Source organism: Pundamilia nyererei, unplaced genomic scaffold (assembly GCF_000239375.1).
Source record: "Pundamilia nyererei isolate P.nyererei 1_Seehausen unplaced genomic scaffold, PunNye1.0 scaffold00303, whole genome shotgun sequence".
NCBI lineage: Eukaryota > Metazoa > Chordata > Actinopteri > Cichliformes > Cichlidae > Pundamilia > Pundamilia nyererei.
Window position 1 is genome coordinate 251341 of NW_005187704.1, and position 18154 is coordinate 269494.

General features: G+C 42.1%; 1 protein-coding gene across 4 annotated transcripts in view; it reads left to right on the forward strand.

Moving 5' to 3' along the window:
• Positions 1-18154, forward strand: part of LOC102198127 (septin-7-like) — a 58293-nt gene that overhangs the window by 21772 nt on the left and 18367 nt on the right. For all 4 annotated transcript variants that reach the window (XM_005751187.1, XM_005751189.1, XM_005751188.1 and 1 more), the window contains exons 3-5: positions 7726-7832; positions 14591-14691; positions 14797-14931. In XM_005751187.1, coding sequence (XP_005751244.1) covers positions 7726-7832; positions 14591-14691; positions 14797-14931 — 343 coding nt within the window. The remainder of the gene's footprint in view (positions 1-7725; positions 7833-14590; positions 14692-14796; positions 14932-18154) is intronic.

Sequence of the window (18154 nt, forward strand, 5' to 3'; positions counted from 1 at the left end):
GGAGTCAGACGCGAACTGAGGAGAGCTCAGAGGAGAGGGGAAGCGATGCCTGTTTCACGCTGCTTCTGATGCCTAACAAGGCCACTACTTACCAGCATCGCTCCTCTGCTTTCCCAGAGCTGCTCAGGAGGAGAGCACATCAAAAGCCCTTTAAGAGTCTGAACTCAGGAGTGGCGAAGTTCGATATGAGCTAATGTAGATGGGTTTAAAAGCTTCCCACAACAAAGTTCTCCACATTCTCAGGTCGCAGCTTTCTCGCATGGTTTCAGCTGCTTATAATAGGAATCCATGAAGGAAATTAAGTCACTTGTTACTAGTGGTCAGTGGCAGCGACTGAAGCAGATGGATGAGCCTGAATCTCTTTAACAGATCAAAAGCAGTATCTGCCTCACTGATCCGCATCGTAAAACTGTTTGCCTGTGTGTCCTGCTGTCTCTGCCTTTGTTGTTGTGTTCCTCTAAGCCTGTGTGTGTAGTAACGCTGTGCAGTACGCGTGTCCAGATAAGACCGTCTGCAGGCTTTGGATTGACCGCCTTGCCTACTGACCTTGCAGAAGGCAGTGGTTGAAAGACAGCTTTGGGCCAGTTAATCTGCTGGCTTAACCAGATGCATTGATAGACACTAAACACGCACACATTCACTCACACAATAATGATGTTAACTCTTATTAAGAACCCATTTATTCATGCAATTTACCAAAAAGACAGTCATGTGGAAACGATGCACTGTCCTGCAGGTTCAGGTCACATGCTTCAGTTTGTGCTCCCGTCAGTCAAATCAAACATTTGGTTTGGTTGTGGCTGTCAGCCGAGGTAATTTTATTATTATTGACACTGCTAAAAGCCTGTAATGTGAAGCAGGTTGAACATGCTTACATGGCTTTGCTAGCCAAACGGCAGCAGTCCAGCTAAGTGGTTATGTGCAGGTAATTATTAACTTGATAGGTCAACCCAAGTTTTCCAGTCTACCTCAAAGCACCTTTATAGGAGAGGCGCAGTGTTTGCAGCATATGACCAGTTACAAATATGGACCAGTCTCCTGGGAGTAGAATGATATATTTTACAAACTAATCTCTAATATTAGCAAAAAAAAACACAGCGGTCGCTGTGGCCCGAAGTAGAAAGGTATGAGTTTATTGATAGGAAACCCACTGTATCACTATGTTGTCCTCCTTTGTTTTTCATTCCTCTTTCCCCTCACCCACTAACCAGTCACGGCAGATGGCTGCCCCACCCTCAGCATGGTTCTGCTGAAGTCTCTTCCTGCTAAAAGGGTTTTTTTCCCCACTGTACTTGTAAAGTACTTTCTCATCATTTCGTTGTTGAGGATTTCTCCCAAACATTGAGATACTGAGAATATAGAGACTAGTATCAAATGTAAACAGTTTAAATAATGTGGGAAGCACTTTAGTTAAATAGAAGTAAATAAATTAAAATGATGAAGTCAGTAGATAAAGATGGGACTTGTTCCAACACTGTCATGTTTTCATGGGAAAAGTATAATTGAGCTGTTGTCCCTTTGACATGTTCCTACAGGCACAATTAATCACTATAGCAATGCTTGCATCACACAGTGTATCTGACTGTAGTGCATGCAGGTTTGCTGCACCACTGTTTATTGGCTCAGCAGAATGGAAGTGAGCAACCGTTGGTGGTAACACCTGTGCTTTTCCTGCTCTGACAAGCCAAAGTGATTGCTGGGAAACCCTGTAAAGCACCACACGAAGAAGCAAGACTGAACTATGATGTTGAGGCTTATTTCTTATTTAATTTAATTTAATTTTGACCTAAAGATTTATTCTGAAATGTCTTGGATTTAAACATATAATTGCAATAATGTATATAATATTCAAACATCCTGCTGTTGAAAATATTTGGAGCCAGAGACTGTATGTAGATGGATTTTGATGTTTGCATTTTGGCCATAGAATACCATTACAGACACCTATGTAATGGTAACATAAGTGTCTAAAGCACTTAGGCACTTGGAATCATTTCTCTAAGTTGTTTTGGGCGTTGCTCCTTAGGCATTTTCCCAAAGAGAGTGCTGGCAAACTCAGTACAAACATTAAGGGGATTTTGTGCTCCATCTGGTCCAGAAATGTCTCTTCCTGTAGTTGGAGGCTACGGAAAAAGACATAAAATATGAGCTACTTTTTTTCATTCATAGTTCAAATCAAGACAGGGAGTTGAAATGGATGATTAAATTGTACAGGTGTTGCTTTTATTGTGCCTGCACATCATGTAAAATGCATTCAAGGCTACACACAGCTGTGCTTCATGGTTGTAAAGGAGACACCCTGGACTGATGGGTTCTCATAGGTCATACTCGAGGAGCATCAGGCGACAGCTTCAACAGCAAATTCCTCAAGCTTCAAGGTTTCCTGTTTGGCTTTTCAGCCTCACAGGTGTTCGTTTCTTAAAGTCACAGTGTCATATATTTTGGATATCACGGTGCAGTTTACATTTCTCTTGGATTTTTACCAGTACTTCTACTGGTCATCACAGAGGACACAGAAACATGTAGTGAGAAAGGTCCTCCGGTTTCAAGAGTACATGATGGTTCCCTGAAACTCTGCTGTTGTTTCTCTGAGCAGGCTGAAAGTTGCAGAATGATGTCACACTCTCAAGTTCATTTTTTTCCAGCCTGATCTCTGTCCTGGATCTGTGGTTAGTGTAATATGCATTTAGCCAACCGTGTTAGAGCAGGACGGCAGTCTGTTTACAAACCTGCCTCAGCGCCTCTGGGCGCAGCACCCAGTGCATTCACTGCTTGCTACTCTGCGTACGCATGTGTGTTGGTGCGACTGGCTGGGGTCGCGCACATGTGCGTGTTCATGCATGCTCAGTCAAACCACTGCAGGCAGGCCTCGTTTTGCTCATTCTTCCCCTCTGCTGTGCTCCCGTTCCCTCCGTCTCTATTTTGAGACGCACATGCCTGCTGTGACCCAGCACGTGCCGATTCTGTCAGATTTAGTCTTGGGCTCGGTGGATCGCAGCGCTACACGCCCTTTTCTAAATTTAAAATGATGAAATCAGAAGAAAGTGTGCTGCGCCCATTCGCTGCAGTCAGACTGGGTGCTGACACGGTTTAGTTTGGGCTCTGGATCTCTCAGTCTGCTAAACTTGCAGATCTTTATCATTTGCCAATACACTGACCTTTGCCCCTGTTTGTCCCCCTGTTACAGTTAGTCCCACTGAGCCTCACGAGTGACTGCACTTTTCCAACTCTCCTCATATGCCTGTCTGTCTGGCTGTTCTTTCCTTTACACCACTATGTTTCCCAGATATCCCGTTTTCACACTTTCTGGTTGAGGCCTCGCACATGTCTGTTAGAGGTGTATGCGTGTTTGTGCTGTGTGTTAGTTAGCAGGCCTGTCAGGATGTTAGGAGGCCAGCTGCAGCCTCAGGGCAGAATGAGAGAAGCTGAGATCCAAAGAGAGAAAGAGGAGGAGGAATGTCAGGAATCTCATGGGAAAGCCACTCTGACCATTTGTATGTTTGTTTGTTTGTTTTTGTCTCTCTAGCAGTCCAGCCTGCCTTAACTCAGTGAACACATGTTTAATATGCAGGCCTTTTAGTAAGTACATTAATCCTGTAGAGTGCTACTGTGCACTCTGCAGGTATGCCAGTGGTACCTGGGCAATAAATGTTCAAATCATCAGTCAATAAATTACCCCGTGAATGAGTCCAAAAACCTGGAAATAAGTTCAGGATTTTGGAGTCCCGATGCCTCCCCTTGAAGTCTTAGATATTGCTGGATATTCAGCATCATCAGGCACAGCCACTCACCAGTGGTGGAGGTATTAAATTCATGACTGTGGTGTACTTTGGCAAAGTATGGCCTATGGCATAAATAGACCCACAGACCGTCTCAGTCAGCAACATTACAAAAACTGGCCCCAAAATCAGTAGCAGGATAGTGCCAAGGTAGCAGTCCAGTACTGAGCAACTGGCATTGTAGGGTACTTTACATAATTTACATTTAGGTGTGAGAGTTAAAGATTCTGGTATCACTGAAAAATAAGCAACCTTTAAATGATGATGGAGGTCGAGATGACAGCAAGGACAGAGAGGAGAAATGGGGCCAACAGGCCGGGCTGGAGAGAGATGGAGAGGAAGAGAAACAGCAGGGAAGAGCTGTGGGGGTCAGCCATCCATCACTGAAGTTTAGGTCACTAATCTATTTACAGAGAGCTGGCACTGCACTTCAACTTGTCATGTGGAACCAATATTTAATTAAAGCTGCACGAGGAAGGCTAATTGGGACGGACCTGCCTTTAGGGGAGGTTTAGGCTGTGGCAGTAACTAAAACAATCAGAAGAATGGAGCTGTCATTTTCAGCTAGTCTTTCACTACTGCTGTGTACAGCTGACATTTCTGCATGTCATTTGGGAGCGTGTTGGCTTTATGTGACGAGTTTCCTACAATAAAATAGAAAAAAGAAGCAAATATTGCAAATTCTCTCTAAATATTCACTCTTAGCTCTAAATATTGATTCCCTGCAGCTTCGATCCACACACATGGGTGTTGCCCTTAACTTGAATGTGAGTTGAGCCCAGCTGACTTGCAGCTCCCTGCAGTGTTTGCGCTCATCGTTAAAGTGTTTGTGAGGCCTGTTTGGTTTTGTCGAGCCAGCGTGATGTTTGCTGAGGACCCACTGAAATGTTAGCACAGAGTCTCAGCAATTTTAGGTGAGCTGTGTGAAGAGTTCCATCTTTACTTGTGACGCACCTCATTGTCACATCTGCCCCTCAGGCTGGACAGACCACAGACGGAGGCTGCCAGGAAGAGAAACTGAAACCTCTGACCTATGACTTTTTTCTGTCCACAAATGCCAGAGGACACTGCTTTCACACAGGCTGAACAGCCTGATAAACTTGTAGAAAAATGAGTCGGATTGTGTGATACGGAGGGTCAAATATTTGTCTACCTATAACAACTACTGTACGGTGATTCTGCCTCACATTGTCTGGCAGGATGAGTTGAATGGAGTGTCTCATTGTGCAAAACACATGGCAATACTGCTTTATCAGTATCAAGATGTCATTTCAGTGTCATGCATAACAATAACTGTTTAGTTCCTTGTATGAAGTGCATCCGTCACACAATAGGCTCTGGATACGCTGTTTGCACCAAAACATTAGTGCCTGACTAACAAAACCAACTGATGCAATAAAGATTCAACTGAATTCAGAGCTGCAGACTGGCAGCGCTGAGTTCCCAAAGGACATGCATTCTTTTCCACATAATAACACTTTCTCTGTGGCGGTGGGATGCACACAAAAAAGGGACACCAATTTTTTTTATTTAGTTATTAACCGAAAACTATAAACACAGAGAATGATTAAAGCAGTTAGTGCAGTGAGTGCACAGACTCCAGCGCTGTCATCTTAAAGTGCAGCTGGTGATGGCATGCTTGCTAGCTTAAAAAAATGTTTCTTCAAATGAGTGAGTTGGGCGTGGTGTAGCAGAGGAAGCTGCAGCAGACAAACTGGATTCCCAACTCACGTCATTGTCAGAATGTCAATCATAGCTGAGCAAATACACACAGGGGCGACCGTGGGGTTAAGAGGGGGTAAAGAATGCAATCCAGCAAAGCATTACACCCTCTCGGCGTAGCCTGATGATATGCACAGCTGTCCTATGAGCAGTAAGAATGAACCCATGCAGATTTAACCCCCAGCAGGTGGTTTGTTTAGAGGATGAAAGGAGTCATACGAGGGGAAAAAATGATGGAAAACTTTGAGCTGAAACCCTTCATTAGGGTCTGTGTTTTTAAAGCTTCTGACATGTAATGAACACTTGGTTTGTTGTCAACGGTTTGCAAAAAGAAAGTATTTGAATGACACAGGAGCCTGAGACTTTTTACAGCAGACTTTACTTTTAGCGGACGTTACTGGAAAATTGCTTATCAATCAAGAATTACTGGAGCAACATCTGACTCACATTAAAATGGAAATACTCCAGCTTCCTGCTTTCAGGTTGCACACAGATGCTGTATGTAAGAGCTCAGTGGACTGTACTGCACTATACACGGTTTTCTCAGCTGCTCCTTTCAACGCAGATTTAAAGTCAGAGGCAGTGATTCAGCACGCTTTGATAGTGACGTTGATATTCTGTTTGGTCTGTTTAGAACTAGTATTGATATTTGATTTTGTCTTTAAATGGAGTTGAAAATTCAGACCAGTCAGTCTATATAATGACACAGAAACATGCTATACATTTGGATCAGTTCTCAGTTCTACCCAAAGCATTTTTTTAAATATGTAAATGGTGTGAAAAATACCTATTTCTGTACTAATAACATTACATCAGTATTGTTGACCACTCTGTGATTTGTCAAGTAAAAACTGTGTAAACATCTGCTTATTAAACATGAGAAAAGGCCTCTTTGTGCAGCCGCTAGCAATTTTAAATTCGAGTAAAGAGTTTTTTTTTTTATAGAGGAAAATGGTAAAATGGATTATAGAATACTTTACTTGGATGCTTGGACGTTGGTGTTTATATGCCCTGCTGGTATGTATATGTGCAGGAAACACTGAAAAAGCACACACATCAATGTCAACACCGGGTAACAGAAAAGTCATAGACATGTTTCCACCTACTTGGAATCACATAAAGACAACAATGCTGGAGCTGAAACATCAGTGAGTTAATTGATTTGGTGGCATGTTTTTAAAGGACAACTTGAGGAAATTCTGTGAGTCACGTGTCTGCTAACTGAAATTTAAGGGTTTCAGATTGTTGGACAACTTAAAAAAGACATTTTATAGATGTTGCAAGATTACAAGCGTCCTCTGACCTCTATGAACAAAACATCTGGAAAATGATCTGCAGATGGCTAAATAATAACACGCGTCGACACATTTTTGCCATTCTTTGTAAACTGGATGTGTTACGATTTTCTCGTAGCACCTTTAAATTCTCTAATCTGATAGATCTGATTCAGAATTTAAATTTTTGCTCGGTAACCTTTTTTTGTCCAGTACTCTAATCTTGGTCTGTTTCTGATGTGTCCTTTTTGGAAACCCCCTCAAGCTACTGTGTACCCAGCCCAGATTGATGTTTGGCCACAGATTACTCCAGTTTTCAAAGCCTGAAATTGTGTCGTGGGAGTCGGTCAGAGGTCTTGCTGGGACAGGCAGCCCTCCTTCCCTCCAACCAAACACTCCTCCAGTGCCTTTTCATGAGACGCAAGCCAGATGCTCAGCTATTAATCATAGGCCTGTGTGATGGAGAGGGCGAGCATATGCAATGTGTATGTTTGGACTGACTGTGCTCTTTGTCAAGTAAATGTTTGTGCAGCTTCTGTGCCGTCAGTATGGGAGAAGGGAATGGAAAGTTGGCACTGTGAGGACCGAAATAGAGAGATTTATACTTCAAGGACGCACTGAGCGAGGAGGACAGAGGAAGAGTAGATAAACGGGGGGTGGGTGAGAGAGAAAGTCAGCAGGAGATGGAGAGGAAATGTTTTATTCCCTCCATCTGAAAGCTTTTCATGCTGGCAGATCAGTCTCTGACCTTTCCCCTTACAGACAGTGAATCTGCTTTATTATCTGCACTGCATCCATGTCTCTTCAGGCCATCTCAATATTGTGTTCAGTGCATGCACATGCTTTTATACATGCGTTATGTAAAGTCCTTTTTGTCATGCGTTCAGCTGGTTGTACTTAGAAAACAATAAGATTATATAACGTTGCTTAACTTGTGCTTTTGTCCTCAGGTGAGTCTGGTCTCGGGAAATCGACTCTCATCAACTCCCTGTTCCTGACTGACCTCTACTCTAAGGACTACCCTGGCCCCTCCCACAGGATTAAAAAGACTGTTCAAGTGAGCTTTTTCAGCTTTTTGCCCAGTAAATGAATCCTATGAAGTCTAGGTCACCATTGATGACAAGATCTGTAACCTTAACTATAGATGGCACAACACCACTTTTTTATGACCGATATTATAAATTTGGATATCTGCCGATACCGTTATGAATCCGATATAGTGTATTTTTAATCAATAAAACAGTTTTTTAAATATCTTGCTGCATTTTGTATAAATTCATACTCAAGTTTTAAAAAAACAAAAACACTAAACCTATTCTGTTATACCTGTATGCAAAAAATATACTGCACCCAAAATATTTCATAGTTCAGCAACACTGATCAATCTAATAAACTTAAATCCTCCATCCTCCCTGTTCTGGTATTTTAAAGAGCACTTAGCAGAAATATTAAACAACCTAACTAATAGGGTTGCAAACTCCCAGCAAAAAAAATAAAAACAGGGAACCACCCTCCGCCTCGTGATGCTTTATCGGCGTAATCAACCTTAATTTAATGCACGCGTTATTTTAAAAAAAATGCACAGAAATCAATTATTTTTCTACAATAATTAAATAGATTCAACATCTTTCTTCAACAGAATTGCAGACTGCACAGATGGTACCTTCCCAAAGAAAAAAGTACTATTGCTTACTAGGGTATATTAGACTTAACCGATCATTGATCAGTTTCATGATCGAAGTAGCAGCAGGAGAGGGAGGGAGAGAGGCAGTCGCTCCATATATCGGTTGTTAAGCTTAACGCTGGAATGCTTTACAAACATTCAGAGATGAACTTACACACTTGCTTTACTTCTCTCTGGGATCACTTTCTCGGAGATGAAATGCCAGGTTGGTAGCGAGGCTCCAAATGCTCAACCAGATCGCTGATAGGTCTCACACGCCACAGCCGCTCTATCATGTGACACATACTGCTCGACGTGCTAAAGTTATGAGCACAGTTACGCCATGTCACAAGTTTTGTGAGGTGCTTTTGTGATATTTAATGGATCGGATTACATTTTTTATTTCTCTCAGATATCCGATCCAGTAATTTAGGTTCGTATTGGACCGATACGTAATATTGGATCGGTCCATCCTTAACCTTAACCCCTGTTTCCTTTACACTTTACATCACATGTGATTTCTGGGTTTTGAATTTTGTTTTATAACTAAAGCACATTAAAACAATACTTTTTAACTAAATGTACTTTACTTTCTTTTAAACACAGGGTTAGGTATAACCTAATAACCCATGGTAGTGTTAATTCTCACCCTAACCCTATATGGGTCAGACCTCAGTTGCCATCAGTTCATTTTTAGCTTCAGGTCCAGTGTAGAGATGTTTTGAGTTTTTGTTAATGGTCTCTGTACAACCCCATGTCTTCTTATAGTTGATAGTCATATAAACAAAGGCACTATATGTGCTAAGACTGTGAGATCACCATTCACCTTTTTCCTGCAAGAGTTTGATGCTTGATGTCGATTTCTTCTACGTTCTAAATTCCAGCAGCGACAGCAAATACTGGGATGAGGATTAGGAAACCATGAAATGAACAGATGTCTTACAAGAAAGTGTTGTTTCTCAAGCCAGTTTGAAGGAAAATAACCTTGTTAATGGAGACATTTTAAGTCATCCCACAGCCGTTGCTCAAGGCATTTTGTCATTTACATTCCAGTGTCAGTGATATCTCCTAATATCTAAAAACAAATTCTTCACGTAGTACTCATTCCCTCGGAAAAATAATGATTTCTGGGTGTTAAAAGTAAGCATCAGTGTGACCACACCATATGTTAGGAGCCCCTGAAAGTAATCTCATTCATTCTGGCCAACAAAAAGTGTACTTGAGCGTGAGGGGGAAACTATTTGAATTTGGTAGTTGTTTTGGTGAGCAGTTCAAAGACCCTTGTGGAGCTCGTGGTTAGGTCTCAGTGTTTGCAAACTCGACCTCGGTGTGTGAGGCCCACCTGAACTATAAAGTGTAAAGAAAAAAAGTCAGGTACAGTTAAACTTGATGGAATGCAGGTTGAATGTTCACCTACAAAGTAAAAGTTGTGCCTTTTTGGATGATGTTGAAATTTCCTCAAGAGTTGTTGAAAAGCTCAAATCTCTAATCTGAGCTTAAACACATCCCGTATATGTAGACGTTAGACCAGTTATTAAATCCAAGAGTTGACTTTTTTTTTGCACCAGCACGTTCAAAGTCTTAACTGGTGTCTTCAGTAAAAAAAAAAAAGAAAAACATGACAGATAAGCACAGGCACTGAAAGGGATGAAGTTTCATGTTTTCTGACAAATTAATTGAGAACATCTGGTCTGGTCATTCTGAAGGCTTTTCTTGCTCCTGCATTATCAGCCAGGTTTGTTAAAATTGACATGTTAGTAGGGATGGAAGGCTAAGAAGGGAGCAGGATTCTGCTGGGGAGGAAGAGAGTATAATGGAAAAGGAGAATGAGAATGCAGGATGGAGGAACTACGAGGCAAACAACAACGCCACTGGACCTAGTTTTGTCCTTTTATGGTAATGGCAAATTGAAGTGGAGGAGGGAGACTGTGTCTGGAGTAAAAGGGGCAAAGGAGAAGCAGTTTGGGAAAGAGGAAAAAGCAGAAGATAGAGATGTGGGACAGTGTGATGAACTAAGACGGAAAGAGATGAGATGGTGGTGGCAGGAGAAGACGGACAGAGGCAACATGGCGATGAGTGAGGAAAAGGTGGAGCTTTGTAAAACTAAAGAGCATATAAACCTCGAGGAGGGTGATGGGGTAGATGTGATGAGGGGAGAGACAAAGAAAAACAGAGGATCAGGGCTGAATTTCCCCCTTGGGTCTGAGAGGGTCAATAGCAGGGCAGGAATGTTCCCATGAAATGTAACACCCTCCCACCCCACCCTCAACCACTACTTAAAAGATGAGAATTCATCTCCACACGCCGCTTTGCACTATAATTCGATTCCCACTACCATATTACTTATGAAGTCTTAAGATTTCCATATGGGTATGTCATAGGGGAAAATTCCATATACTGGGATTAATGTGAACTTAACATTTACAACTCTAAATGGGTGGCTGGCAGCTGAGTGGGTGAGAGAGGTTAAAATGTTAATTGAGACAAGTTAACCGCCGTTTTCGCTTTACCGTCTTTGGACTTTTTTTTTTTTTTAAATCAGTGTAGGTGAACACTATTGTATCATTCCAATGTACGTTAGCTAGCACCATCTGCAGAAGAAAAAGTCCCCATGAAATGGCAGTTGGTGTAGTTGTGTGAAGCCTTTGGTGGATGATGAAAGTGAAGACAGACAGGAAGTGCATGGGAAGGAATGAAGCAAAAGGTTGGAAAAGTCAGGATTAAAAGCAAACACAGTTGGATAGCAGATGTTTTACTTTGCCAAAGGCACAGACTCGGCAGCATTTTGGAAAATAGGGACCTGTTAACTCACAGTAAGCTAACCGTAAGCCATATATTCCAAGGCTAAGGTATCTTTATATCTGACTTTGACTCTGATAGTCGTCCTGGTCACAGAAGGTTTTGCTCTCCAAAACTCGTAACAAATGAGCACATTATGTCAAATGTTGTCTAAATGCAAGGAGGTACGCAAGTCAAGGCTGTGGATCAGGACGGGTATAGACAATCTCTGAACCAGAAAATAGATTTTTGTGCATTTACCATTAAACAATAATTATTAAACTGGACTTAAGTTGATGTTGACTTTTAGCCTTTGGCAAATTTTAATGCTTTATAAGGCCAAGTTACTCATTCCTTTTTTTTAGTTCAATGCAGCATGGAGTGCAGCTAGAGATAACCAACCAAATTTATCTGGCAAAACGGAGATGACTGAGTGCCAAAAATGTCCAAATATAATCTCAAGTTAAACTTATGTCTCTGAACCTAAAATAACAATGTTGTTCCATTCAGACCGAGGTGCATAGAGGTGCCTTATGTTATAGAGCAGGGGTGGGCAATTCCAGGCCCCAGGGGCCGGTGTCCTGCAGGTTTTAGATCTCATCCTGGGTCAACACACCTGAATCACATGATTAGTTCGTTACCAGGCCTCTGGAGAACTTCAGGACATGTTGAGGAGCTAATTTAGCCATTTAAATCAGCTGTGTTGGTTCGGGGGACACATCTAAAACCTGCAGGGACACCGGCCCTCGAGGCCTGGAGTTGCCCACCCCTGTTATAGAGGAAGTAGGGTTTTTTTGTAGGAAGTCACTGATACGTCACACCGAATTTAGTCAAGACGGTGCTATTCATAAAATATGGCAGGATGATCCAGTCACTTTTTACACTTATTAGAAAACAGACCTGAGATCTGTGAGTCCTTGGGTCAGCTCTCAGTCTCTTGAGTAAACCCATTTAAACCTCTGCATTTTATGTATGAAGTCAAAGGCAGACTCGCAGTAAGATACAGACTTCAGATCTGAAATCTGTATGTTCCAGTATCAACACTATTTTGGGTTTGCAATGCATCTATAATACATACTATAGTCTGGGAAACTGAACAAACTCTGAGATGGTTTGCTATTTCAAATTAAAGTAAGTAAAAATCTCAGTATCTACACTTCTAAATCTGTCCTGTATTCTTTACAAACTGACAATCGTTCAGTCAAAGCGCTGTGTATTTTCAGCTTCTTTTCTTTAAAGTTTGCAGACTCTTTTCATTTCCTCATTAGGTTTAAATTTCTCCACTACATCAATTTGAAAGTCCTGTTCATTTTGTGACGTTCGATTGTACTGCACACTTGGCCTAAATTATAAATGACAGGAGCCGCTCAGGCAGCTGTGATTCTGCATCTTTGTGCAGGTCTGTTGTGATCCAGACGACGCACCAAGGCGGTGCTAAATTTACTCTGTTTTGACGAGACTGAAAACATTAAGAACCTTTTGCTTCAAGCTTTCTCTCACTCTATTGCGCTCATCATACCTCATGTGAGCCCCATGAGCGCAACGTGGGCAAGCAGGCTCTCCTCCAAGCAGCAGTTAGTGTGCATACGTTGGAAAGGAGCCGCTGTGGTCTGAGGCTGAGGGGGAGAGACCGGGTCAGAGTATTTATATTGCAGAACAATCTCCCATGTTTTGTCGCTCGCTCACATTCCCCACAGATCAGATTTCTTTTAAATGATGGTGTTGAGGCCGACGGCATTTTTGAGGTTTTCTCCCAATCTGTTTTTCTTCACAGAAACAGTGGAAATGGCAGATTTGGTTTTGAGAAGGGCTGACATGTCATGCGCAAACACTTACAATACAGACACAGATTTAACACACATGCCTGGCTGCACAATTAAGGTCAGATGTGTAAAAAATATATATATATTTATGTATATATGGTCAGCTGTAAAGCCAGACAGATTATCTGAAGGCTTGTGGAAGCTAAAGAATGTTTGTGTTACAGTGAGAGGGCTGTAGTTTGACTTAAAGGGGCGATCCTAAAATAACTACATGGTCCTGTGAAACTATGCAACGAAGTGGGGGAACAGCTGGCGAGCTTCAGGAAATGGATGGATCTCTGGGACTGAATGGGAACGTATGTGACTGCAGACTATGATGAACAGTTTGCAGTGATGGCTTCACTTTTTGGCATATGTAATTAAACATTAAATTAAAATCAGCTGCATTGAGTGAACACCCAAACTCAGTGTGCATACATGGCTGTTGTGTAAAAAGGCTTTCATACAGTGACATATGCACTCATGGCATGCTAGAGTGGATGTAAAGATGGGAGAAGAAAAGTCTAAACGCCTTTATCATCTGCTGGACTCTCCAGTATGTGTAATAAATATTATTTCCATCATAAAATCACCTTTTGGCTCAGCTTAAAAATACCCCCATGCTCTATTTTTAACCATGTTTAACTATTAAGACAAATGGGAACTCTGCTGTATTTGTTTTACTTTACATTTATTGACAGGATTCACTAAGTCACATTCAGTGGCAGATCAGCTGACGTAAGTGACACACACAGCCTATTGGCAAATCGCACATTGGGTGCTCTGTTTAAGTTGGTTTAGAATGCCAACGTGTGCTGGGCAGTTGCCGAACTCTGAGCTCCCCTTTAAACTGTGCGCAAACCTTAGAGTTGCAGTTTCATTGAGGTGCTGTTTTCAATGGAACTGATACCATGCACAGTAAGGAATTTGAGTGTAGTAAAGTTCAGGCACCTTTCAAGGACCAGTTTAGCTGTAATCAGCTGATCTCGATGCCAGCACATAGAAGCTGAAGGCTCAGATGGTACATTTTTACACATTCTTTTGACACTACTCTTCATGTTCAGCATGCCCACAGTTGTTGCGTATGTGCAAGCCTCTTTACAACCCATCATCACCCCCCAGGCCCTTTCACGCCGTATCTCGCTGAACCACTGTCATAATCTGCTGTCACTGATGTCTGTTTTGTTCTGTGCTGGGTCGTGCAGCTGCTCTCATTGCCTCCATGGAAATCGAACTCTTCTTTGGAAGACAGTGGTTTTGACTTAAGTAGACACACACACACACACACACACACACACACACACACACACACACACACACACACACAGTGCTGAGAGGAAGGAAAAGAACTTCACTCGTATTGTACACACACTCAACCAGCAGATCGGTTTCGGCTGTGTGGGAGGACCTGCTGTGCAGTGTATGTAGTCCAACATGTGTGGGCAGATACATGCTGTCAAATTATATTTTGAAAGTGTGAAGTTATTGCAGCTAATGGAAACACTTTATAAATACTGTAAGGCAAGGCTGAGATCCCAAGAGTTCTGAAGGGTGTGAATGTTTGTGTTTCAGGTGGAACAGAGTAAAGTTTTGATAAAGGAGGGAGGAGTCCAACTAACCCTAACCATCGTGGACACACCAGGGTTTGGCGATGCAGTCGACAACAGCAACTGGTGAGGATTGCCCACGAAGACATGCACAATTTGATTCTACCAAGCAATCATATGCTCTTTGTTGTACAGTCCACTCTCTCTGACATCATCTTTCCATGTTCCCAGCTGGCAGCCTGTCATTAATTACATTGACAGCAAATGCGAGGACTTCCTGAATGCTGAGTCGAGGGTCAACCGCAGGTCCATGCCGGACAACAGAGTCCACTGCTGTCTATATTTTATAGCACCATCTGGACACGGGTGGGTGCTGCATTAAGATGATATAATAAGATGCAGATGTAATTAAGAGACATGAAATGTTCGAAAGGTGGCAGTGATGCTGTCTGCATATAACTGGAAAGGATGTACTTGAGTGTCTGTCTGTCTCATAAAAGAGGAGCCTGCCAGCCAGTATTTGTGACCCACATACAAACCAGTTCTGCTCATGCTCAGTAGAGTTTCCTGATCTCAATCACTGAATCACTCAGAGTGGAGACTCGCAGCAGCTCCCAGGAACAGCGCTTTCAACTCAGACGTGCCATACTGTCTTACGTTAGCGTCCGTGTGTGTGCGCGCACCTCTCAGGCTTTGGCGATGGATCTAAACCTGCAGAGTTGATTGGCATGCAGTGTGTTTAAAATAACACTAATTTGTTAAATATTTCAGCAGCCCAAAGCATAAAATGTGTGAAACATGTTGCTGTCTGTGAATGTCAAAACACACTCTGACATTTTCTGGTCATTTTAGCTCAGCTCTAAGTGCCTCCATGATGCACCTTAACTGCATTGAGGCAGTGACAAAGACAGGAAACCTGTCTACGAAAATAAACAGTCTTCAATCGATCATCCAGCAAAGTCGGGCTCACTTGTCAGATCAGCTGCAATTTGTGCCATCCTACATCAGCTGAAGGCTCAGCGGATTCCCTTCTAGACATCAGATGGGCAAGTCTCACATGGGTTTTTATGTTGAGGCTGCTTTACCTGTTGTTTTAGTTGTTCAGCAAGCAATTTAGAACCCAACTTCACCTCAGGACCACATTTCACATGGTTTCTGTCTAAATCAGTGTCATATTATTATCATTAATGCCAGCTCTATTCTGTGCTGGGGCCTTCCTGCTACCGTATCCTTTGGTTTTACAGTTATACAGAAGGAAGGATATGGAGGCCCCACAACACATGTTCCAGGTATAATTTACTCCCGACAGAAATGACAATCTTTCTTGAATTATGAGAAAAGCACACAAGCAGTTGAAAAGTTCATTAAATGTTAAATAAGCCGGTCTTATCTCTCCCCTTAAAGTGTAATCATGCACAAAACGGTCTGTTCAGATATTCTGTTCCTGCTGCCTCCAACATAAAGAAAACGGTGGATGCTTTATGCTTTTCTCCTAACCATCGAGAAACAAGCATTAGTACATGGTTGAGCAAACGACAGGTCATCCTGCAACTGGAGACGCACATTTTGGTTTTCTTTGTTAAACAACTGCTGCAGTTTGTTTATCATCAATAACAGATCAGATTTTAACATGTGAAGTTTACAACATAAATGGTTCTGCCACACCACAGCTTCTTGTATTCTTTGAGCAGTGTTCTAAGTTTAAAGTCAGAGACAAGTCAGTAAATTGTCCACTTCACTGAGAAGATGCATCACTTAATTACGCTTTTACTGTCACCCCAGAGGAATCTGCCTACATTTCCAGCAGACTCTTTACCACTTTTAAATGATCTGCAACAAGCTCCAGAAGGCCCGTTTCCACACTGCTGCCTCCAAAAGTCACTCACATGTGGCTGTAAAATGTGAAATCCTATAAATCCTGCTTTAGAAGTAAACTGCATACTTATTTCCAGACCTGTCCTCTCTGTGATGTTTTAGTTCCCCGGAGTAACTACAAGAGTTCTGACAGTGAGTCCAGCTTTCTGTAGACAAAGTGCCGCTCATGCTGGTTTGATTAATCGGTGTCAGTGTGTGGGAGATTTCGGATTTTGACTTCACAGAAATGCCCTTCGAGTCTCCTGCTCTAACCAGACACTCTGACTCCAGTGTTATCTGGGGCTGCCTTCACTCCAGCTCTCCTCTGGTGCAGCAGCATTATATCCAAAGCTGTCCTCACTCGCTGAGCCGCCCAGCAGCTGTTTTGCTGGCCTCTTTCATGGGACAACTAATTCAACTCAACACGCAGCAAAAAGCATTTGCAGATATATAAAGTGCTTTCATGTAGACAGTGGTAATCCATTGAGCTGGCAGAATAATAACTGTATTATAGTTTTGAATGCAATGCTAAACTTATTGTGTGCGATTCTATTTTACGTTGAATAGTTTTCCCCAGAAAGGTTAAACTGCATAATGAGCCTTTAACCTGCACATTATACAGGGGGCTATTTAGTATTATACTCCATTTACTATCAGTCCACTGGAACACTGATGTAGTGGGCTGACAGCTAACATTGTAAACAAACTGAGAGAGAAAAGGAAAAATTAATGATTACTGCATTCACGACAGACCCTCAATGTTTGTGATGTGATTAGGAATTTCACATAAGGTATTTCCCAGCTATATTTTGGAAAGGGGGCCTCAGAAGGATCAAGGTTATGGACTCTGTAGCATGAGGAGTGGATTCTAATGGTCACCTTGAATGCATTTCTACTGTGGTAGCCTGGAAGCATTTGGCTTCTCTATTTTAATCTGACTTCTATTGTATGTCATGTACATTGTACAAGAACTATTACAACAGTGTTTATATTGTATACTTAAATGTAAAATGACAACAAAGTAGACTCTGAAGCCATCGCAGTGTTTGTTTTGTTGTCCTCATGAGAGGATTATATTGGACTCTGTTGTTCCGGTCAGTTGTTGGCAGTACTGAGTAGTGGACTTGCTTTCTAAGTAAGTGTTTTCTGGTGTTGCTCACTGAGGAAGAGTAGAGGCTGCAGCAGAGAGGACAAGTGCACATCCTTTAGGATTTTGGCTGAAAATTTGTCCAACATCTCTAACACAGGTCACTGCACCGGCAACTGAGAGTGTCGAGGACGGTCGCCATTTTGGATTTACATTCAGAAAATGGCAAAAAAAAACAAGAAAATCTTCCACTCCAACAGCTGATAATACAAATGTGGTTTGTTCTGTTAGGACTGACTGTGTGCCCGCACAGCTTGGCATTCAGAGGTGAAGACCCTGTGGCTCCCTGACAGTCACTTGCTGTGGGCTACATGTATTGTACAGTTTTGTGTGGCCCTCTGCTGGTGACCCACTGAACTGCTCTGAACTAAAGAGGCACACTGTGGTATTTTCTTTAGATTCAGTCTTGTGAGTTGATTCCTCATTCATGTGGTGAGTCACGCAGCCAAATACAGCTGCTGACCCACTTAAAATAATGTAATGCTATTCAACCACAGCTTCATGAACTGACACATCAGCCCCAATGAACTGTATATAATTTACAGGGAGTGCAGAATTATTAGGCAAGTTGTATTTTTGAGGAATAAT